General features: G+C 52.4%; 2 protein-coding genes across 15 annotated transcripts in view; one reads left to right on the top strand and one right to left on the bottom strand.

Moving 5' to 3' along the window:
• Positions 1-670: 670 nt before the first annotated feature.
• LOC142040423 (bestrophin-1-like) lies at positions 671-10,610 on the bottom strand. 2 transcript variants are annotated; one of them, XM_075048334.1, is made up of 9 exons: positions 10,459-10,610; positions 9,410-9,504; positions 8,761-8,994; positions 7,519-7,673; positions 6,339-6,416; positions 4,621-4,773; positions 4,034-4,114; positions 3,019-3,170; positions 671-2,667 (listed from the first exon to the last, which is right to left on the bottom strand). In XM_075048334.1, exons 1-9 carry the CDS (start codon positions 10,608-10,610, stop codon positions 1,467-1,469), a joined length of 2,301 nt encoding a protein of 766 aa, XP_074904435.1. In that variant the 3' UTR covers positions 671-1,466. The 2 variants fall into 2 exon arrangements, with proteins under 2 accessions (XP_074904435.1, XP_074904436.1); XM_075048335.1 differs by lacking the exon at positions 10,459-10,610 and having other exon boundaries at positions 9,410-9,740.
• RAB3IL1 (RAB3A interacting protein like 1) overlaps positions 9,653-22,623 on the top strand; it is a 31,607-nt gene continuing 18,636 nt past the window's right edge. For 4 of the 13 annotated variants that reach the window (XM_075048327.1, XM_075048326.1, XM_075048323.1 and 1 more), the window contains exon 1: positions 21,994-22,279. In XM_075048327.1, the coding sequence (XP_074904428.1) occupies positions 22,009-22,279 (271 nt within the window). In that variant the 5' untranslated portion in view covers positions 21,994-22,008. Of the gene's footprint in view, positions 9,744-18,385; positions 18,582-19,789; positions 20,376-21,716; positions 22,280-22,623 lie in introns of those variants that run through there. The other 9 variants (XR_012653214.1, XM_075048325.1, XM_075048328.1 and 6 more) reach the window with 8 other exon arrangements.

Genomic DNA, 22,623 nt, shown 5'->3' with positions numbered 1-22,623 from the left:
GTGACAGTTGTCTTAAGTTGGCCATGGATGAACGAATATATTAGAGGGATCATAGAGGGATCAGGTTTTACTTGCTTTTTTTTGTCCCTCAGTCCGGTGAGATCCTCTGCAGGAATTGCTCAGTGACTAAAGTGGTGTTTTAAATGCCACTGCCACCGAAGCTGTTGCTGTAATGAATGTGCAAGGAAAGGAAGGCTTGAGTGTTTGGGCTTCCTGAATTGATCCCTGTGAATTTAGATGAGGGTACTGAAGGGGGAGGAGGGCTAGTACCTCACTAGGCATCATGCCTGTCTAACAAATGGCACTACACTTGTGTGCGGAGAAAGTGTACTGTGAATCAAGACTTTAGAGCTGTGTACTGTAATCAGGCTGGACTGAAACAGCAGTGCTGCTGGAACTGCCTCAAGGACACTGTTGGGTGTTGCAGCGGGTGGTGGTGACATCTGCCTAGGTCTAGCAGCTGTATTTGGAAGGCAGAGAGGGTAGGCAGCTGTTGTGAAGGCATTGGAAGGGATATGGGAAGTAGAGTAAATTTGTCACGTGCCCCCTGTGATATGGGAGATTTGCAGCTGTTTCTAAAGACAGAAGTAGGAAAACTCACATGGTTTCCTATCATTGCATGGAAACTAAAATGAGGAAACAAAACAGGTGGTCCTGGACTTAAGCCTTGCTTTTATTTTCTTAGGGAAGACAGTAAAAACTCATAGCTGTATGGTGTCTGCTAACATCCAGATGGCTGCTACTCTGAGCACTGTCAAATCAGTGGCAGATGTGAGTGGAACTTCAGAAGGAAGCAATGTGCTGGGCAAATACGTTGGCTGCAGCCACCTGTTCTAGTGGGCACTTGCCCTGCCTTATCCCATTACTTTTCCAGTACTGGAAAACACCAGCTAGACCTGACTTCCAAGAAGCACTGTGGGTCTGCATCACAGATGATGTGACTTGCTTCAGTCCCTTACTTTCCCTGGAGTATCTTGTCAGTAGTGCAAGTCCTGCCTGAGTGATGGGTCTTGTGACAAATGTGAACGGGAAGCTCAAGTTTTGATTCTTGCTGTGATGAGGAGGGGGGAGGTATCCTGATTAACTATATATCTCTTCTGGTTTGGGCTGTGCCTGCGCTCCAGGCTCTTGAGGCTGCTACCTGCTGAGCTATTGCTCTGCTGTTAGGTGTCTGCAATGCTCAACCCTCAAAGTCTTGTTCTTTTGCTACAAATGCAGAGGGGGTTTTGTTTTGTTATTACAGCAACACTGAAGTTGTGCCTGCTACTGTACCTGGGGCCAGTAGCAGTGTGTCATTAGTGCTGGCTTTAGCCTAGGCTGGGCTCTAGCTGCATGTTGCAGCCCTAGGTGGTTTGGCTGCGCTGCCCTTCTGTTTGGGTGAGTACCAGTGTGGCCAGGTGTAAAGACACTGCAATATCACTAATACGGCAGGTATCTCAACAGAGCTGTGTATGCCTCGGTCTCCTCTAGCTGTACTGCTCTATCTGCTCTTCACATGTGCTTTCACTGGTCTCCATGATCACCTCCATCAGCCCCACGTAGTCACCTTCAGCTAGAGAGATGCCAGAGTCATTGGGGGATGGACTCTCTGCTCTTCTTGGCTCTTTTGTAGGGGGAGTATTGGTGCTTCCATTTTCAGTCTCTCTCGTGTTCCTGGAAACTTCTCCTGGATGCTGGTCTGGAGCGCTGGCTGCGTCTTCTAAACTTAGGCTGCGAGCATCAGGGCCCGTGTTCCCCATGTGGGATCTCTCCAGCGCTGGAGATGTTACAGGAGTGAATGAGAAGCAGAGGGAGGCACTGCCTCCAGGGGTTTTGTTACTGGGGGTGTGAAAGGCGCTTGAATGCTCAGAATTGGGAGTGGCTGATGCAGTGTTCTCCAGGGTTAGCCAGGGTGGGTGGGAAGCTTTCAAGCTCTTCAGACTCTTGAAGCTACCATGCTTCTCGTGGTCTGGGGACTCTGCTAAGAAGGGAAATTTAGGGCTCTGTGATGCTGTGGACTGAGCTCCCGGACTTCCTGTGGTGGTAGCTTCTCTGCTTTTACTGTTAGAGTTGCTCTTTTCTTCTTCTGCTGTTGCAACCAGTGAGTCAGGACCTTTGCTCCGATCTGTTGGCCAAATAAATGTTTCCTTTGCACCTGAGCCAAGGGAGCTCTGGCTCTTATACGTATCGCTGACCCTGGAAGGTGAGGAGTTGACGATGACATCCCGAAGAGAAGTTGAGCATGCAGCGATGCTGGAGAGTGCAGGAGGCTTCTTGCGGCCTTGGCGTCTAGAAGGGAAAATCATGGGGATAGAGCTGATCGGTGTCTGTGGAGCACTGTAGAAACCAGGTCTCTCATAAAATGGGGTTGACATGAAGGCGTCAAACTCCCTTAGTTTTCCATCTTCGCTGTCCCACTGCTCCTGTGAGCTGGAGTCTCCCCTTGGCTGATTGATGCTGCAAGGGCTTGCAGACTTGCCCACGTCTTGGTACGTATAATGGGAGAAGGGGGATGTGGGGTCTCCTCGCCTGCGCAGCAGGTTCATCCGGGAAGAGGATCTGGAGAAACTCGGTGACTGGACCCCGAGGAGGCGGCCCAGGTGTCCCAGTAACGGTGTAGAGTGGTTGGCCTCCTCATTCTCTTTAATTTGCTCCAAGGGCTGGAACTCCATCTCTTCTTTCTGCATGCTGGGGAAAGGCAAAATGGGCTGTTACACAGCCACAAAAGGAGGTGGTTTCTGGTGCAGAGGCTGGCAGCACAGGGAATGCTACTGCCAGTGACAAGCCTCTCTCTTCCTGTATTGCCATTAGATATGTGTTAGGCCCCCCACAATAGGGATGCTCATAGTAGAGGGGAGGGGAAAGAGGTCAGAAGCATCCTTTTCTGCGGAGGATGTTGGCTATTGTCTCTGGTTAAGCCTAAAAGTATCTTAGGGCAAGATTTCACAGACTATAAAGAGATTACTGCTACCTCTTACCCCTCAAGTGTAATATCCTGCACAAGACCTGACTGTTCGGACACCCTGTGGCTGCACTCACCTGATATCAAAAGTTGAGCCAAGGAACGATGGGCGCTTGTACTCGGCAGTGGCTGCCGTGTACGGTGGCTGGGGATCAGGCTCATTCCAGTACAGGTCCTTCTCCAGAATGGGTAAATCCTGATGCATCTCATCCACTGCCATAAGGGAGACCTGCAGGGGACAGCAGAAATGTCGTATGGGGTGAGCAGCATTACCTGTGCCTATTATCGGTGGACAAAGGAATGCAGGGCAGGAAGAAGCAATGTAGCATGGAAGCGAGCCAAGTGGCTGGGTCTGCTATGTGCTTTTCTGCCACTTGGGTTGTTTCTCACTTGGAGAGATTTAATTAATTGGAAGGAAAGTGATGCTGAAGGAGACAGGAAAGCAATATGCTCACTAGGACAGAAGGGCTCCGTGTTAGGAAGGGAAGGTGGGGAGTTATTGCATGGAAGAAAGCAGAGGAGGCAGTTCTAGGTACGGACGCAGGGTGGAAAAGCTAGGGAGAGGCAAGAATGATGTGTCATTCAAAGGTAGCAAGGGTGTGAAATGAACAGTCTGGATCCATCGTGTGTGCCAGCGCATGGACTAAAGCTGCAGTCGGTCTCTGTGTACAAAGATACACCAAAAGCCCTGTCTTCCCTGGGGTGGGGGGGGTCTTCCCAGCACAGGTCTTGCCCCCACATTCTTCCCGGAGCCTGGGGTGCCTCCTTGGCTGCTGAGGGGGAACACTGAGCTGGCCCCCTTCCCCCTCGTATTTCTTGGGAGGCCTTATGCTCTCCTCCTGCTCTCCGAGCCATCTCCCTCTGGAGATCCTGGGCCCCTTCTTAACGTGCAGCCACCGATGCCTCAGGAAAGCACAAGGGCACTAGGGACTGCTTCTCCGCTCCATTGCAGGCACGGCAGGTAGGCAGCAGAGGGGTCGCAGGAGAACTTTGTGACTGCGCTGATGGGGCTTGCTAAACCCTCGGGTGCAGTCCTGCCTCACTGTTCCTCTGCAGGTCAGGCTCGTCTGGAGGATCCTGCCTTCACTTTACCTGCAGGTTCCTGTCGATGAGCCAGTTGGTTTCAAAGTCATCATCGTCCTCCCCAAAAGGGTTGATGAGTTGCTCGGCCACCTGCATGTGGAGAGCGCATAGCAAAGGTCATCATGGTCGTACCTGCCCCTTTCCCTGCAGGGAGAAGACCTGTGCGGCAGAGTCAAGAGTGGCGTCCCCTGAATTCGGAGCGATGCCGTTCCTCCCAGAAAGGGGTGGGTTAAAAATGGAGGCTTGCCAGTGGCTGGGAGACATTGGTACACACAGATAACTGCCCCTTGCTCACACAGCCCTCCTGCAGCTGCAGACCACCCCTGCAGGTAAAGTATAGCCTACTGCCTCCCTTTTTCCCCAAACTAGTCAGGACCAAAGCTTAGGAAAGCTGGAGCTGATCCCAGGGTGAGATACTCAGAAACCGAGAAGGTCTTGGCAATACTCTCAGCCCCTGTTGGCTTCCCGTTTGTCTGCCAGTCCCTGGCATGTCGCCCATAGGCCAGGGAACACAGCTGGGTCCCTGGTGAGCACACACTGGGAAAAACCCATAGCTGGGTCAGATTCCAGCTCCAGACGTATTTTCTTGGACTTACCTTTAACCAGCCAGCATAGAAGAAGAACTGCAAAAAGGTAAAGACAGGCACGAAGAGATCTAGTTCATGGCCAGGATATGCTTTTTCTGGATCCAGGAACTGCCGCCCGATCAGACAGGCCAGGAAGAAGCTGTAAACAGCCACGGTCACCACCTGGGAAAGATGCCAGAGGACACACCAGAGGAGTTTGAGTCCCCAGCTTGCTTTCCCAGCATCTCTCTTCAGTTCTATCCCACACAACTCCAAAGAGTGGCAAGCTGCTGCAGAGCTACTGGCTCTGTAACCTCTTGAAAGCCTTGGATTCAGTTATGACAGGCTTTTGCAGGAAGATGCATTTCCACTGCAGAAAGCTTTAAATATGCCCTTTGCCCTTACATATACTGTATTTCATTCCACGCTATTGCTGGAATGATATCCGTGTAGGCGTCACAGAAGGATAGTGGCAGAAGAAAGCACATGACATCCTGGATGGGAAGAGCTTAAACAACTGACACATGGCTGCATGGTGGTTCTGCTGCCAAAGTAAGGGGTGCTGTAAGCTTTTTTCATTCTTGTCCTTGCCTCTCCTGAAAGCTGTCTCGAGCCCCTCACGGCTCAGTCCATGCTGGCAGCCTGCTTCCAAGTCAGGGAGGGAAGCCCTGGCAGTGCTGCCAGCTCTGAACTAGCTCTTTCCTTCCTGGTCTTCATGCTGGGGCTTTTTTATGTTTGCCTGCTTGCTTGCCCGGATTTCAGGCTACAATGAGCTTTGTGCTTTTCTCTGTAATCACGGGACTGGAAACTTCCCCTTTTCAAATTAAAAGCAGCTGAGACTCTTGCGCGGCCTCTTGACGCAACAAGCAAGGGGTTTAAAAAAAAACACCCAGCATCACAGGACTCTTGAGACAGTCGTGCAGTTCCTTGCAGTGAACAGTGCAGGGCTGTTTCATGATGGGCAGGATAGAGAGTGCCTGGAATGACAGATTTTTTGCATTGTGGATGGGCACCTATGTAAAAGTGGGTTGTGTACTGCAGAGGGGGCAAAGACATGCTATGATGCTGCTTTTGTTCCTAGAGTGCAGGACACTGGTCTGTACAGGAATATAGTTCCCCAACGTGTTTCCCATTAACCTTCAGGGCTGCATGAACGGAAGCAGTTCCCGTTTCACGGCGGAGTGCATTAGTGTTATCTGAGCAGCTGGATTGTATGAGACAAAGGAGCAAGTTGGTGCCGAGGTGTCTGTCTGGGTTTGCATCAAGAGAGCTATTAAGCAGCTGAGTCCGCGCACACAGCTCTCTCACACACATGGAACAACTCCATCAGAGCTGCCCTGCCTGCTGGAGCAGCTTTGCTGGCAGACAGATCTCAACTCTGCTGAGTAGGAAGGAACTGTTTCAGGGAGGTGCTCCCTGCAAGGTGGTGCAGGGAGTGGGTCTGTGTGTATCTTGTGTTTTCCGTGCACCCGTGTGGCACACATCGTGGTTACTTACCCCTGGACAGTGGGTGTTTCTGTAGAGGTGGCTGTGTCCGAGTGAGGGAAATAAGGCTGGGTGTGCGCTGCTGAGCTACGTGTGGGAGAGACCTGATGCGTGTAGGTGGGGATGAGGGGTCCGAGTGTATCTTGCGTCAGCGTGGTCCGTGTGTGGGTCAGGTGTGGGTATAAATGGGGGTGCCCCTTGTAGCATGGGGCAGCGTGCTCAGGCAGGCAGCGGAGCAATAGGTGGGGGGGATCCCTTCTCACCTGAGTGTAGACCAGGGGGATGCTGATCCAGTCATACCCATAAAGTCGCCCGCACTGGCTGCGCAAGGTGTTGAGCTCCTGCCGTGGGGAAAAGGAACGGCCTGTCAGCGCAACTTTGCATCTCCTTGCTGGGGACGCTGAGCCTCTCCGGCCCCATCGGCCTTCGTTGCTCCAGCCCATTCCCTCCTGCTCACACCTCCTCTGGAAGGGGGGGGCTCAGCAAGGACTCCTGTTCCTTTGGTGCCCAGCCCTACCCCAGTGGACCACCAGCAGGGTCTCACGCTTGCCCTGGAGGAGCCCCTTGCTGCCTGGGTGTCTCTGTCTGAGCCCAAGATCCCTTCCTAGCTAGCTCACTTCATAGCAGTTTCTCTCCTCACAAAATGAGCAGCCAACAGGTTAGGCAAAGAATGTCTCAGGAGCATCCATTTCTCTCTCCTGACTATATAGTGAGTCTAGATAAATAGCCCAGGGGGAGATCTTTCTCTCTGGGCAGATGAATCTCATTCCAGGCAACAGAGACAATGTGACTTTCTCTGCATATGAATACCAGGAATGATGAGCTGCTCTGGACCTTTTTTCTCTGCAGCTGGGCAGGGATCATTGCCAGGTCTTGCATGTGGAGCATGGCCTGCTTCCCAGGACTATCTAAGAGTTTTCAATAGTGAAGTTTTCTACAGGGACTTTCGTTGTTGGGGATGCTTTTGACCTCTCCCCGTCTCTTTCAGATACATGCTTCCTTGTGCTTCCTTGTGGCTTTTCATCTGTAACCTAGAGACCTCCACTGGCCACTGTCGTTGGCTGCTCTGGAGTGTGTGAAGGCTGGAGGAAAGCTGATCAAGGACCTGCTACGTGGGTGTCTCCCATTACCGCACCTAGATGTGAGTCCCATGGTTCCTCACAGTCCCACATTTGAGAAAGATGTCACATTCCCCTCACCTCTAATATACCTGACATTGCTACCATGTCAGCAGGCCGTGAAAAACCTCTGTTCTGTCACAAGCTGGAGAGTGGCAGTGGGAGCATTTCCTATCAAAGTTAATGTAATATCCCCAGTGATGGGCTTGGCTGACTGTCCTACCTCACCATTCCTGTTCCTTGCCTGACTCTGGAAATCCCTGTAGTTCCACCTAGAGGACTGGATGAGGATCTCAAGCAGTTGCCTATTGTCTTTGTCACTCACATTCAGGATGCCTTGGAGCAGCACGCTATCCCGGATCCTCCCCTCGTTCCTTGCCTTCACGGCCAGATTGGAGAACCACACACATGGGATCCAAAACTTGTTGTGGGGGGAATTCAAGCTCTCAAACTTCTTGTGCTCTTCTGGTGTCATGAGGCCTGGGTGAAAAAGAGTAGATGGGAGAGGGATGGCCGTACAGGGCAGAAAGAATTGATCTGGTCTGGAGTGAAAACATGTAAATCTCAGGTGGTCACCCTAGCTCTCCTTAAAAATCACAGGAAAGACGCAGGCACTCAGCCTTTGGGAGACGCATAGAAGGACAAGTAGTCTTGTTAAAACAGTGAGTTATGGAAGTGTGAAAGGCAGGCTTTTCTCATTTCACTTTGGATGTCTGCAGCATATCTGACCAGATCACAGTCAGCAGGGAGAAAAAGTACTGCTGAGGGTGCAATTGCCTGGAATACATAGACATTTGTTGAGAATGGGATAACTTGTGTCCTAGAAGTGCCTGTTTCTCTCTCTGGATTGCAAAGGGAACCCAGCTGACTAGGGCAGGTGCAGACATCTCCCTTTGGGCAGACTGGGAAATGTTGTACCTTGAGGAGCATCTTCAGACAGGATTCAGGGTGCCCAGCAGTTAAGGTTGGAGGTCTGAGGCTCCAATTCCCACCTGCCCAGTGGAAAACTGTTGCCCTGAGGGAGGACAAACATGACCACTTGGCAGGGGTCTGCTCGTGCTCTGTTATAGATCTATGCACCGGATATTTACTATATTAGCACTATTTACTACAGAGAGCTCTTCTCTTCCCACGCACACTTTCAGTACAGGGCAAGCAGCTCCCAGTGAAGTCACTGCACCACAATTACCCTAATCTGATCAGCCAGGGCTGCCCTGTGGCCTGCAGCATATCTGCATTCACAAACCGGATCTCAACACTCTCCTTATGTAAAAAATTCGGGCAGAGATCCTTCATCTTTCAAACGAGCCTTCCAGCCACTAGTAGGAACAAGCACGCTGTGCACTGGGGAAATATAAACAGTTGATTATTTCAGAAGAGCAGAGCTAGGGCACGAGCAGATGCTTAGCACCCGCTGCAGACATCAGCTGAGCCCATCGCAGCACTACCCCATCTCCAGTCTGGAGGGCATGTGGCCCTTTCCAAGCCTCTTTGCCCCAAAACCAGCAGGCAGGTGCTGCTGCCTGCTTGGTGCCAGAGCTGTGCAGAAGGCAGTACCAGTACTGACCTGCCCTCACGACGTGCTCCATGCTGGGGAAGCGCTTGTAGACAGCAGTGCTGACTGAGCGCAAGATCAGCACGCTGCACAGGTTGCTGTAGCGCATGAGGGTGCGACGCAGGAGCCGCCCGTATTCGTCCTCCCCATCTACGTTGCAGGAGACCAAGTTCATGATCCGGTCAGGCCATGGGATGCTCTCATACTGAGCCCACCAGCGGGACACCACCAGAGCCACGTAGAAACCTAGAGGTGAGCCGAGCAAATTAGCTGTCCTAAAGAAGTGGGAGATGTAAATGCTTATATGTAGGAATTCTGGTACTGCGCATACAGGAATGGGTGCAACCATGCCTGGAGGGCAATTCAGATCTCCATGCTGAAGTCAGGGTCTGGGTTTCACAGTTTATTTGGTGTTACTTTGTCCCTGCCCTCCTGGGCAGAACACAGAACATGCTAGTACATCTGGCCAGTGCAAGCTGTGTGCTGGGGGCATACCTCACAGCTGCAGCATGGCATGATGTATTCTGCTTGAGGAGTTTTACAAAGGCAAAAGCAGGGATCTGCTCAGTGAATCTTGCCTGCCTGCAGAGCTACATCAAACCAGGGAGAAGAAATGCTCTCCCCTTCCCCTCCCTGTGTGTTCCCAAACAGAGCTCCTTACCCAGCACAAAGGACACGGGGATTAGCTCAGCATAGCTGTTGCAGTAGAGCGCCAGCTTCTCAAACATCAGCCTTTGGCTCTCACTCAGGATCAGCCTGAAAGGGAGAAAGAGAAGCATCAGCCTCAAAGAAGACTCGGTGCCTTGTTGGGCCTGCTGGGATAGGAGTCTGGCAAGGGAAGCCAAGGATGGGTAGTCACGACATTGCCACGCCATCAGTCTGGGGATGATGCGAGTGAACAGCCCTCGTGTGCCTGGGACATCAGCCCACCTCCCCAAAATACCCTGCTGACCAGTCCAAAGCAGCTGGAAGTGCTCATTGGCAGAGAGCATGTGGTAAGTGATGCAGTCTGATGTCAGGGACTGCCTCTATTTTTCTCACTCAGGAGAGTGCTATGTGGTATCAAAGGTTTGACACGAGCTTGGATGTGCACCACTTAATATCCTGCAAAATGTCAGTCCAAGCTCTGCTCTTAGGTGAGTCCCTGCCTCTTTCTTAGAGCTGCTGTCCTACCTCCATGGTTCCTGTCTCTTAGAGCTGCTTTCCTACCTCCATGCTGCATCTGTGATTGAACCAGCTAGGGGAGCTCCCTGTCTTTGCTCACCAAAACCAGACCAGCCACAGAATACAGCTGCCTTATCCCAGATCTGTGGTCCCAGAGCTGATGTCTGCTCTCAAAAATGTACCCAAGATATTGCCTGTTGTGTAAGAAGGGAAACTCCCTCCTAAAGCTCCCCACTGTGAGACATCTGCAGTATTAGTTCAGCCTTGGTCTCCACTGATCTACACACTATTCTTCTATCGATAATCATCAAATGCAACTCTTCATCTCAGGGAAGAGAAACTCTGTTCCTTCTCAGGACAGAAAAAGGACATTTTTCAGCAGCTAAGCCATACTGGAGCAGTTCTTTTCCTCCTGTGGCTGGTGAGTGGCTGGCCAGCTCCTCTTCACCAGGACCACTGTCCCAATACTTCGTCGCTCAGTTGTCCTGCTCCAGGACAGGCTGAGAGTGAGGGGCTGTGTTAGTGTCGGAGTGTAAGGACGCTTACCTGTAGACAAGACTGATGGTGAAGTAGAGAGAGATGAAAATAAGGAACTCGGAGTAGAGAAGTTTGTAGATACTTCCTTTCCATTGGAGCAGGAGCTGTGAGAAGGTGCCTAGGCGGGCGTCAGCTACGCGGTTGGTGTATGTCACTGTCATCACAGATCCTAGTGGAGACACAAAATGAGCAGATGCTGAAGCTGCCAGCAAGCTTGCACAGAGGGAGGAGACAGGGACATCTCAAGTGTCCCAGCAAGCAAGCAAGATGGAAGGAAGGAAGGGAGAAAGAAACAATGAGTTGGGATCAAAAGACAGGTAAGATGAAGTCAGTGACATAGAGAACCAGGAGGAAATTTATGGTAGGCAATTAATTTCATGAGCTTGCCATCTTTTTCCTGTCTTTGAGTTGTATGTGAGCTGGTTACAGTGATAGAGAACATACTTTCTGGTGGAGCCCTTAGCTTCTAGTGTTTGTTTATCAGCATTCAAGTGGGGCTGGTTGGTTGGATGGGACAGAGCGCACGTACCACTCCCTTCCACAGAACAGTTGTTTACAATTAATTCTCAGGGTCACAAACTCCGAAGTTGCTTACTATATTTTTTTTTCTTGTAGTATTTGCTTCAAATACGTTGTTTCTGTAAATCTGCTTGTCAGGAAGTGTCTTCCTGGAATACTGCTAGCAAAAAAAAAAAGAAACGCAAAGGAAAGCAAAAATCCCAGATCCAGATGAAGGTACCCCTGGAGATCTGACAGTTTTTGTAGCACTCGCCCAGCAAGTATAGCTGTCTTTAAATTTGGGCTGAGGGCCATATCTGGACCGTGCTGGTCCTAGTCCTGCAGGCAGAACAGCACTCCTTGTTAGAGAACTGAGGGATGGAGTTTGTCCAGGCTTACAGAGCACAAATTCCAGCAATTCCACCTCCTCTCTCCTTCAACCATACATTGCACAATAAATCACGCTGGATGTAAAAAGGCATTCAGGCTCATGAAATGCTTCCCAATCACGCAGCATCCCCATTGCACTTCTAGTCTAACCCTGGATAAGTAATTCCTTATCATCATTTAATAATCAGACTCACATTCATATAAGCCTACATTTGTGAAGAAAACCAAACCACTGTAATCCATGCCAAGCAGATAAGTCAATGATCCCTTGGTCCATAAATAATTATCCAATGTGAAAATGATTGGTATTTCTAAATCAAAGTATGTTACCAGGATGTTACACAGACATTACTATCTAACAGAGACAATAATGTTAATAGTTATGGAGCCTTGGGCTTTTCCCTGAACGATGGAGACAAAGAAGCACTTCAAGGGACAGTTCAGACCTTACTGCTCTGTAGCAGCAGCTGAAGGCAGGTTAGTTAGTGTACATGCTCCTCATTTAAGCATCTCAGTGAAAGATCTACGGTTAGGTGGGGACAACTCGGGTCTCAGTGAGCTAGTACTGTGAAGAAAAACAGCAAACTCTCTTTTGTTGGCTACTTCAACCAAATAGCATCTTTGTCCTGGCTTTGGCTTTTCCGTGCTGCTCCTCCCTTGGGTTTCCCTGTCATAACTCTCCCCAGGTCCCCTCTCGCAGGTTATATTGGAGGAGCAGAGCTGGCACCTGCCCCGTCAAGGGCTCCCCAGCTGCACAAACGCACCTTTCACTAGAGCCTCGTGTACATTCATGCCATTTCCATATGTATTTCTGGCCAGTGCACAGGACCTAGAAGAGTGGTTTTTAACTGCCCTAGAGACTGCACACACAGGGAGTATAAAGACGAGAAATGTATGCAAACACCCATAAATTTTTGGGGGGCTGCTTACAGAGAGCTGGCTGTTTTCTCTATGCTTTGGGTCTTGAAAGTACTCAGAGAGATTCTTTGTTGCATAATTCCAATACGGATTCACTCTTTACCAAAGAAGGAAAACTTCAGCTCTTGCCCTTGTAAATAATGGATGTCACGCACCTCTATGCAGTTCTGCTCCGGCACAGGATCTGGGGTTTTTCCCAGTGCTTTTTCCTCCAGCCCTGAATGATTAAGGCACTTCCCTGCCCACCTGCCAGCTTGTGCAGGACTGCCCCGGGATGCTGCTCGGCAGCTGGCACGCTCAAAATACCACTCAGGGTTGAGGTACGTGGTGGGAGGCGACTCGCCACAGCACCGGCACTGCCACACCGGAGTCGGTATGGGGAGAAAGAGCCGTGTCCTGCGCCGCGCCGGCACAGCCTGTTCCCCAGGGATCTGCTGCCTGCCTCCGCCTACCTGATCCGTCCAGACTAACCATTGCACCTGAAGGTCGACCGACGCTGATCGGACTGTGGGAGTCCACAGCAAGCAAGATTCTGCAACAGCAAGCCCACGTCAGGTGCATTACCTGCCACGCGCGACGGCGAACAGACACGAGCATCTATCGCAAAGACGGAGAGCAAGCGGGTACAGCGGACAGATGGAGTGAGACGAGGTCACGGATAGGCAGGAAGACAGATCTTTGAAGGGATCTCTCTGCTTTTGGGAGGACTAGATACTTACAGTCATGGGGTCCTGAGCTGTGCTGGAGGCTGTGGAGGTTTGGTCCTGCACGTGTCCTTGCTGGGTCCTTTGTGGCCCACGCCACAGCCCGCCTCCTCGTGCCCCCTTGGCTCATGGGGGGGGATTGAACCTGACAGACACGGTGTGCTAAGGAGCCTGAAACCCACTTGGGAGCTGCAGCCGGTCACTTGATGCCATAATCCTTCCTCATTACAAAAGAGACTCTGTTGTCTTTTGCCCCGTTCCCTTCTAATCTTCTGAGTAAGCCCTGCGTGTTTATAGAGGCGGCCGGAGGAGGGGGAGGCAGGGCTGGCTGCTCCGCAACTGCTGCTGCGAACTCCTGGCACAGCCATGGTGGCTGCCAGAAGAGAGGCATTTTTCCTCTAATTCTTTCCTGTTTGGTCCCTTTCTCTGTGTCACAATCTTACAGGAGCCCCAGGAGATTAAGTAGGGCTGGAATTTTCCACAAAGGCTGTAAAATGTGTCACCCTTGGGGGCTGCGCAGCCCTCTCTTCCCTGGGGAAACTCCCAGCTCCTTAGCTTGGTGAAAGACCTGGCCCATGCCCTGCCTGGCTCTCAGCAGATGTTTCTCTCGCTGTCTCTGCTGGCCCTGGATGAGTTTGCCATCTCTTCTAGCTGTAGTTTGGATGCTGGGGACTTCCACTCTACCACTGGCTCCCCAAGACTCTTTCCAAGTGTTCACTTTCTTTTCCACTTGCTTCTCCAGCAGCGCTCGGAGGCTGTCGCTGCTCTTTCTTGCACGCCACCTTGGGAAACACCGGTCCTTGCCTTTGTCCTTGAGCCTCCACCAAGCCAGAGAACTCGTTGCCTCTGTCTCTCCAGGGTCCTCAGTCCCTTTTCTGCTCCCAAGTTGTCCCGCAATGGTGACCATCCTTCTCTTTCTTCCACCATCTCTGGCAATCTCTCCTGTCAAGTCTTTTAAGACACTCCCCTTCCATGAGGCTCTGAATCAAGATCCTTCCTTACCAAATTAGTCTTGCTGTGGCACGCACCCTTCACTGTCAGCAGGCTCCTGGGCAGCAACCCTGTGCCCATAGGCACAGGACTTTGCATAGCCCACAGCTCGTCAGGAGGACCCCCGTGTCTTTCCATCTCCTTTCTGCTCAATCCCTTGGGAAGTTGTTTGTCTCGTCCAAGGTAGTAGCATCTGTCCCCTAAACACCTATATTTCCTCCATTCAGCTCTTGCTGAGCTGCCACAGCATTCAGTGACCTGGAGACAAGGAGCTGCTCTGAGCCTTAAGCCAAGCTGTACCCCTGTCTCACCACCTTGGCCCAAATAAATAAGTGTGCTCTGACCCTCCATCCTTTAGCCGGCTGTGGGCCACTGTGGGGGGGGAGCACAGGTCTGATCCCTGCAGGTAAGAGCAGCTGGAGACCCAGACTCCTTGGTGAGGCTCTGTGGGGTTGCCACGTGTGGTTTTTCACTGCTCTGTCTAGCTAGCAGGCACAAAAGTCTCCAATGAAATTAAATGAAGAGCTAGTTCTTGTAATAACCTACTTTCTCTTGTGCTGGTCTATGTGCCTGTGTCTTTGACACTTGTTTAGCATCAGCAGCGGGGATTAATTTTGTCCAAACTGTAGGTTTCTCCTTCCTGTGTGGCTGAGCCTAGGCAAGGGGAGGGTGTTGTGTCACTGCTTCTCTGAAGCAGACGCTGCCTGGCATTTGTCTAATGTGGGGTTTCTGGGGCAGTCCTGGGAATTTCTGTCAACGGTGGGGAGATGATAGTTTAAAACACAGGACTCAGTGCCAGCATCTGAGGTTTTAATTCTGGTGTGGGCTGTAGTGTGTTGGATTACCTCTGGTCCTGATTCCTTTTCGACAAAAATGGAAGGAACAATCCTTGCTTCTTCTATCCGGCACCAAAACCAAGGAGATCTCCTGACTTCTGCTAGTCTCTGGGTAGAAGCTGCTCTGTATTGGATCGCGTGATATGCAGAAGGACACGGGCACACATCTGGTGGGAGTAAGTTACAACACCTGGCTGTGCAATTGGGAGGCTGCCACACTGTGTGTTAGGAGAACAGGTATAATTACAGGGGGGAGGGATGGACCTGGAGCGCTTGGCCTTACCAGAGTCCTTCCTGCATGAACACTCTGCATCCCTGGGTGTGCTGCAGCTCCCTGGCCCTGCAGCCCCCCTACCAGGGGTGACGTTCTCTGGGTGGGTGGGAGGGCAACGCAGAAGAGAACAGGCAGCGTGGTGGTTCTGCCGCGTGAGATAAGGACCTGGCAGGAGAAGCAGGGGCACATGGAGGGCCACTGGGAGAGCCTCACATTCGAGGTGTGGAGCTAGATAAGGGCTCTCAGCAGCGGCCAGAGGCAAGTGAGTAGGGGGTTGCCTCGCTGGCCCAACCACAGCAAACTCATCGTACTGACTAAAGGAGCACGTAGCTTTGTGCCTCTTGTCATGAGCAGCACCTGCTAGCTCAGGGGGAAAGAGGAGCATCCACTAGGACCAAAGCACCCCAGCTGTCCTCCCTTTCTGAAGCCTTGCCCTGGGCAGGCAGCGAGGCAGGGGTGCTGTTTCAGACCCTGGTGTAGCTGCCCCTGTGTAAGTGGCATCTGTCTGGGACAGGAGGTGGTGTGCCATGTTTTGCTGAGGATCCAGGACAGTCTTGTCCCTCAGAGGTGTACTTACTGTGTTTTCTGCTCTGTTTTGGGGCTGGGCTTGCTATGAGGTCCCTGAAACTTTGCTCCTAGGTTGTGGCTGCTCCCAAAAGGCCCTTTTTATGGCCAGGATCACAGGGCTGGGACAGAGTCCCCAAGTGATTCAGGATCGTGACAATGTCTTGAAACACCAAAGAGCCCTGTGAATGGGGGTAAGAGCTGGGAGAGCACAGGGATGGACCCTCTCTGAAGGCAAGGTTGTCCACGCAAAGGCGCAGCTCCACGCTTTGGTCCTCCCCACTGGGGAGGTATCCAGAGAGAAGGAATTCGTGGACAGGCAGGCTGAGACAGTTCTTGAGGGTCTCAGTGCCTGAGCCCTCATCCCCACATGTCGCAGAGGGACAAAAATGGTTCAGATGAGACATTTGCTGAATCTGTCTGGAGTGTTTTGGGTGCTCTTGGGGACTCTAAGATGAAACAGCAAAACCTCCAGTGTCCTGCTCTTTGTGGGAGGATGTGCTGGCATCTGGGGGACTCTGCTGCCCTCCTCTGAGAGCAGCTCAGCTGGCAGCTCGTGTGGTTCACAGCTGCTGCTAGGACAGCATGAAATATTTGTGGAATTTAATATGAAAGTAAATAACTGAGGGGCTACCAGCGTGGCAGCGCTGCTTGGATCTCTTTTCATGTCCCTGTGGCCTCAATCCTTGCAGGCCTTGAGGAAGATGCTGGTCCAAAAGCCTGCCTTGTACAGAAGCAGAGGAGGAAGCAAGGAGGTGCTGACCTCCATCCTCAGTCTCACAGCCCTGGAATCATTCTCATTTTCTCCATTGTACAGATGTCGAGATTGAGTTACTGTGATGGGAAGTGAATTCCCACTTTGGGAACCCCAAAGGGCCACTCTCTGTGCTGGGTTAGCTGCAGCTGTCTGGGAAAGGCACCGTGCCCTCCTTGATGTCTCCCGTAGAATAACAAGTGCTTTTCTCAGAAGTACACCATGGGTGCCAAAGCTTGAGAAATCCCTTTCCCTTCTCCAGTTTCAGTGCTGGGATAGACACAGAGGCAGCTGGCATCAGGGGTGTCTCTCAAACTGACATTCTTCCCTGGAATCTGGTGTAATTAAAAAAAAAAAAGAGAAAAAGAAAGTGGAAAGTATCTCAGGAGGTGCTGTTTTGCACAGACAGGATTTACGCTGAGGTTTGAGCTGGCTGCGAATGTTTGAAGAGGATGCAGTGACCCTCAGTGTTTTTGTGAGGACACCCAGACTTCTTTCCCTTATGTTGTAGAATTCTTCACGGATTCTGCGCCATCCTGGGGGGGGGCCCTGAGAGTTGGGGGCACACTAAGGGTGATGCCTGCCCCCCGTGTAGCACTCGAGCTCAGTGTGGTAATTGCTTTCTTCGAGGACTTTGTGCTGTTCTGACATAGGGAGGGGGTAACTTGCTGCTCTAGTGGAAGAAGCCACGTCCCTGCCAGCCCTACTGCTTTTTACAAGTGTCTTTGTTGGGGTTTTTTTCCAGCTCTGTGGCAAACCAAGAGCCATCTGGTAGCACTAGGCTCCCTACTGCCTGTGAGGCGGAGTTGGCATATGTGTGCATAAGCAGGCATTTGGGATGGCACAGACCAAGCCGCAAGATGTCTGGGAATCCTGGACAAATGCTCAGTATGTGGACAGACTGACTGTACCTCATAGCCTTTTTTTGCCATCACTGCCTGACACTTATAGGTATGTCTTTGCCCAGGAGAGATCAGCAGTATACCAGCACGACATCCCTCTATTGCTTTGTGGTTTCAGGGCCAAGCTCTGTATCTCCCTGCAAATCCGAGTGCCAATCTCTGTCTGACCCTCTGCGTTTTATTTTTCAGGGGCCTGGAGGGGGACAAATCTCTCCCTTTTCCTCTGGTGTTGCACAGTTTGGTTTCTACAGACATGAAAAGGAGGGGAGAGTCCTTAGTGAGGTCCTCCTTTTCCTGCCTTAGCCACCACGATGGGGGATTACATTCCAAAGGGAGGACCAAATGTGTTGGTCCTGCAAGTCATTTCTAGGGACTGCCTGCTGCCTCCTTGCAGATGTTGTGGGAAGGATGCAGGACTGAGAAGTTTCTGGTTGGATAAACAGCGACCAAATCAGCCAGCAGAAAGAGAAACCTTCCTAAAAAGCTGAGGGACAGTCCTCCTTTCTCTCCGGGTTTCCCAGCTTCTCTTCCTCCTTTTCCATCTGGTGTCTCTTCCCCTGGGTTCAGGCTGAACCCTTCCTTCGAATGATGCTGCCGAGCGTGAGGTTGCTCTCTGTCAGCTGTCTGCAGCTGAGGACCAGCAGGACCAGCAGTGTCTCTGGTGCGTCTCTGCTCAGTGCCACGATGTGCCTTCTCTTAGCAGCATCCGTCTGAGCAATACAGCACTGCTGCCCCAGGCTAGTCCCCAGCTCTGCTCTTCTGGCTCTCAGTCAGGGGCTGAGCATTACGCTTTTTCAGTCTTTTCTTTTCAACCCTGTTGCCCTGGAACAAGGTCTGCACTTTCTTGGGTGATCAATCTCCATGAAATCGGAGATCTTAGACCCAGAGATCCCAGAGGGCCGTTGCTGAAGCCCTTACAGGCAGTTGAGAAAACATGCCGCACAGCTGGCCGAGACAGGCGAGAGGGAGGGGAGCGAGTGGGTGGATGAAGCCTGGAGTTTTAGGCCATTTGTTTTCATTCTCATTTTCATGGCAATAACATCCGGTCTGGGTTTGCTAGGTCAGGGGTGTAGTCCTTTCCAAGCTCTACAATAATCCCTGTTTCTCCTTCCCTTCCCAGCCTGTGTCTGTTTTTTTCTACTTTTTTTTTGGGTTTTTTTTTTGTTTTTTTTTTAAATTGTAGTAGGATTTGAATCCACAAGCAGACAAGGCAACCCAGAGGAGGCTTCAGCCCTCTCCCGTGACTGGGAAGCATCTGTGCTGGGCAGGGTGTCCTAGCTGAGAGCTGCTTTTGCTCTGCAGGTTGGTCTTGCACTTTGTTTGACCCAAACTCAGGATTTTGAGTCCTGCTCTTCATTTGTGACCCATTCAGAGGAAGGTGTGGGCACTCCAGGAGGGAATATGAAGGATCAGGATGATATGGAGGCAGAGAACTTGCTGTCTACAGGAGGCAGTTAGGACCACCAGAAACAGATCCCACCAAAAGGGAACCCCTGCTTTGCTCTGGTGGTTCCCCAGTTGCTCAGTACATCTGCATTAGTGTCTGCCTCCACGTAGCCTGGGCTGAGAGGACATCACCAGTGGGTCAGAGGACCCAACGGGGTGCCACAAGTGTATCCCTGCATCTGAGAAACCCAGAGGAAGGCTTGGGGGGGTCCTTTCCTTTGTGAAAGAGCTGTGGGGAGCAAGGGACCTGAGGGGACCTGACTCTCAAGAGGTCACAGAAAGCATTAGCAAGATGCTTCTTTGCCTGGAGGAGATGGGAGGATGAGAAACAAAAGGTGAGGAGTCAGGGAGGTCAGTAGCTTGGCAAGGTGGATCTGCAGGAGGGATGAGAGAACCAGGGGGGTGAGTAGGTACAAGTGACAGAGCAGAGGCAGTGGAACTGGGGAAGATATGGGGGGGAAAAATGTGACTAAAAATGCCTGTGGCAGTGGGGAGGTACCATGTCAGGGCCTTCACAACAGGTGTGTGCCACTCTGGGAGACTTGCAGGAGGCAAAGTGGATTTTATGACACTTCATTACCCAGAGGTCAGTGATTTTTTCAGCTTCCATGAAATGTAAATGGGAAATAACGTGGGAGGGAGCAAGGTACTTCCATGGTGTGAGACAAGGGTGCTGGGTTAGAGCTTCCAACTGCACTAGACTTTAAGGTTGTCTGGTGGTTTGTTGTCTCTTTAAACCAGAGGTGGGAGCTGGGTCTGTGTCTCACCAGCTGCTGGGTTGGACACTTTGGGACACTTCACAACACTGCCTGGAGGACAGCTAGCCTTGTGCAAAGGGCATGGAGAAGGCAGCAGCTTTTCCTGCCTCAAGGCAGCTTGCATGATAACCCTCAGCTTGGGAGTGATTTGTGCCGAGTTTTGCTCTGCTGGGCCAGCCCATTCACCTGGTTATGGAGAAATCTCAGGGTCTGTCCAGGCTTCCTCAATAGTTCTGCCTCTCCTTTGGGGCTGGGAGCGAGGGGGAGCACATGCCACTCTCACCTTGCGACCTGTTATTTTTGCAGGTGGCTGGGATTCAGCATCTCCAACACATCCTCTTTTAATGCTTCCTGTCTGCATTATCACTTCTCTTTCTTCCTGCCTTTGTTGGATCCTGGAAGTTCTAGCTTTCTAATCTGAGGACCCTCCGTCCCTGCCAGTGAGGCCTTGGGAGTTAATAATTACAAAGACTAATTACTTCTGGTGCTGCCTTGCAAAGCTGAAGATCTTTCCCCTCCTCCCAAAAGTTCCCTGAAGATAACAAAGGTTACAGCCATTGACACAAACCTCTCAGACGCTTCGCTCCGAGGCTTCGGAGCATGGGGTTAGCCTCCGCTGTCACCGTGGAGCCTGGCCATGAGGCAGGGCAGGGCTGCAGATGACACTGACACCCAGGAGAAGCTGGGACAGGGAATTGCTCCCTGTGTAGTATCTACAGCGGCGCTCTGCCGTGGATACAAGGATCACCATGTCTAACTTGCCTGCCTTCGGCGTTGTGTCTGGCAGCGAGGCAGAGGATGGGGCAGCTGAGACCAGCGGGTCAGCTGCCCCTGTGGGCGAAGGCTCGGAGGGGATACCGCTGCCTGGAGGAAAGCCCGGGGCCATGGCAAGGTAGGATGCAATGGGAAAAGTGGGGGAAGGATCGATCTGGAAGACATACTCTGAGGGTGGCCTGCGAGGGCAGGGGCGGGTTTTGGTCCGATGGAGGCACTGTCACGAAAATTGCAGCGCTGTCAATCCGGAGGTGGTTGTGGGATCTGCTGTGGGACTGGGGTAACAGCAGGAATGTTTTGCCTATTTTGTTCCCAGCAGGCAGACATGCTCCCAGGGACAGGGACAATGTGCTGTGCGCTCCCTGGAGCACTTGCTGGGGAGGTGGGAACCTCACAGTGGCCGTTGTCCCTCTGCCTATAGATAATGCCCCAGTGAGAGGGTGAACTTCATAGAACCATAGCTCCTCTTGATTTCAGTGGTGGGCTGTGGAGTGGATTGGGCATTTCCCAATGCCCCAGGGATCCCCTGGTGCTGACCCTTTTTGCCCCTCTGTGCTAGCAGAGCAGAGCAAGTGAGGAAAAAGCTTTCAGGATGAGTATGCCCTGGGCAAAGGGGCTCCTCCACACACAGGTGGTGATGCAGGGAGGAGGAGAATGGGTGGACAGAGAACGGCGTGTTCCCACTGCTTTGCAGAGAGGATGTAAATCAGTGCGGCCACATGACTGCTCTCATCTACTGGGACGGCTGCCTGGCTCCCTCAGCCTCCTGGAGACAGTGAGTGGAAGGATGAGCTAGGTAAATATTGGAGCCACAGCATCCAAAGTTCAAAGCTCAGTAACAACGAGACTGACTTGTCTCATTCATGTAAGGGTATGGAAAGCCCAGTGCTTTCCCTGAATGCTAAGTTTAAAAATCCTGGTCCAGTCCCACTGTTGCCCACCACTAAGAAGCACAGGCCTTTCTTGCCCCCAGCCAGGTTACCCCATGCTTTCACCTTCCTGTATATTATCATTTCTTTACATCCCAGGCTTCCCCACGGAGCGCACAGAGCTGTCTCAGCAGGAGTCTGAGGGCATGCTCCGTGCCAGGGAGGGATGATGTGTTAACAGGGAGCATAAGGGTGTTATCAGCTGCTAGTACCAGTCTGAATCCCTGGCGGAGCACACACCTTCTCCCAGGGCCCCTCCAGCTCTGCAGGCTGTAAATCCTAGTGACATCCACGCGCATGCAGCTGCTTCCCTTGTACCAGCATCACGGCAGGGGTTGCCTCTCCGCAACCTCCGCTTTGTAGGAAGGCTTCTCACTCACCCCAGCAGAGCACATCTCAGAGATCGTGAGTCAGGAGCCCCAAACCAGGACGCTGACAGCGATCCTGAGGTTTGTGTTTCTTATGTCTATCCCCTTAGGCCTTTTAGAAGGCTTGCAAACTCTTCCACTGAATCATAGGTCTGGAAACGTTCCCGGTTTTATTGCTGAGACGGGAGACCGGCGTGATTTCCAGCTCGGGCAACCGCAACTCTAAGGAAAACACAAAGTACCGTGAGGCTCATAAAACCATTACACCGCCGAGGGGACGGAACGCCGTCCCCAGCGCAACACCACCCGCCGCAGCGGCTCCGGGCGGCCCACGAAGTGGCCTGCACGGCCTCAAGGCCGCGAAAGGAGCCGAGCTGGGCTCCAGGAACCCGGTACTGTCCGCTCCCGGGACGGGGCGACGGGCGACGACGAGGGGCGACACAAACCGCCCGCCATGGCTTCCCGCCCTTCTCCTCAGGGGGCGGCAGTGCGCAGGCGCGCCCCCTGCCGCGCAGAGAGGCGCCGGGATCACGTGGTGTATGTCGCCCCCCCCCCCCCCGCCCCGCCCGCGGGCGGCGGGAGCGCGTCCTTCAGGCGGTGCCGCAGCGCCGGGCACGGCTCCGGGCATGGGGACGGCGGCGGGCGCTCCTCCGCCGTGAAGAGCAGCAGCAGCAGCGGTGGTGGTGGTGCTGGTGGAACCGGTGGAACCCAGCTATGCGGCGGGGGTACGTCCGGGAGCCCGGCTTTTCGGGTCCGGGAGGCTCAGGGCAGCGGGGCCGGGCCGGTGTGTGGGGCGGGGGTAGGTGGCCGCGCTCTGTGGGCCCGCGGCGTCTGGTGGCCGGACATTCCCTTCCCTTCCCTTCCCTTCCCTTCTTCTTTCTCCCCTTCCCTTCTTCTTTCTCCCCTTCCCTTCTTCTTTCTCCCCTTCCCTTCTTCTTTCTCCCCTTCCCTTCTTCTTTCTCCCCTTCCCTTCTTCTTTCTCCCCTTCCCTTCTTCTTTCTCCCCTTCCCTTCTTCTTTCTCCCCTTCCCTTCTTCTTTCTCCCCTTCCCTTCTTCTTTCTCCCCTTCC

Source organism: Buteo buteo, chromosome 16 (genome assembly GCF_964188355.1).
Source record: "Buteo buteo chromosome 16, bButBut1.hap1.1, whole genome shotgun sequence".
Lineage (NCBI taxonomy): Eukaryota > Metazoa > Chordata > Aves > Accipitriformes > Accipitridae > Buteo > Buteo buteo.
The sequence above is the reverse complement of the archived record's forward strand: the minus strand, read 5'-3'. Positions and strand labels throughout refer to the sequence as shown.

Excerpts from the sequence above, each read along its gene's own strand:
- LOC142040423 (XM_075048335.1), bottom strand. The coding sequence starts at position 9,740 with ATGCTCTCTGCCAATGAGCACTTCCAGCTGCTTTGGACTGGTCAGCAG. Across the intron at positions 7,674-8,760 it reads GGAGCACGTCGTGAGGGCAG|GCCTCATGACACCAGAAGAG; the intron begins GTCAGTACTGGT and ends TTTTTCACCCAG. Across the intron at positions 3,171-4,033 it reads TCATCGACAGGAACCTGCAG|GTCTCCCTTATGGCAGTGGA; the intron begins GTAAAGTGAAGG and ends TGTCCCCTGCAG.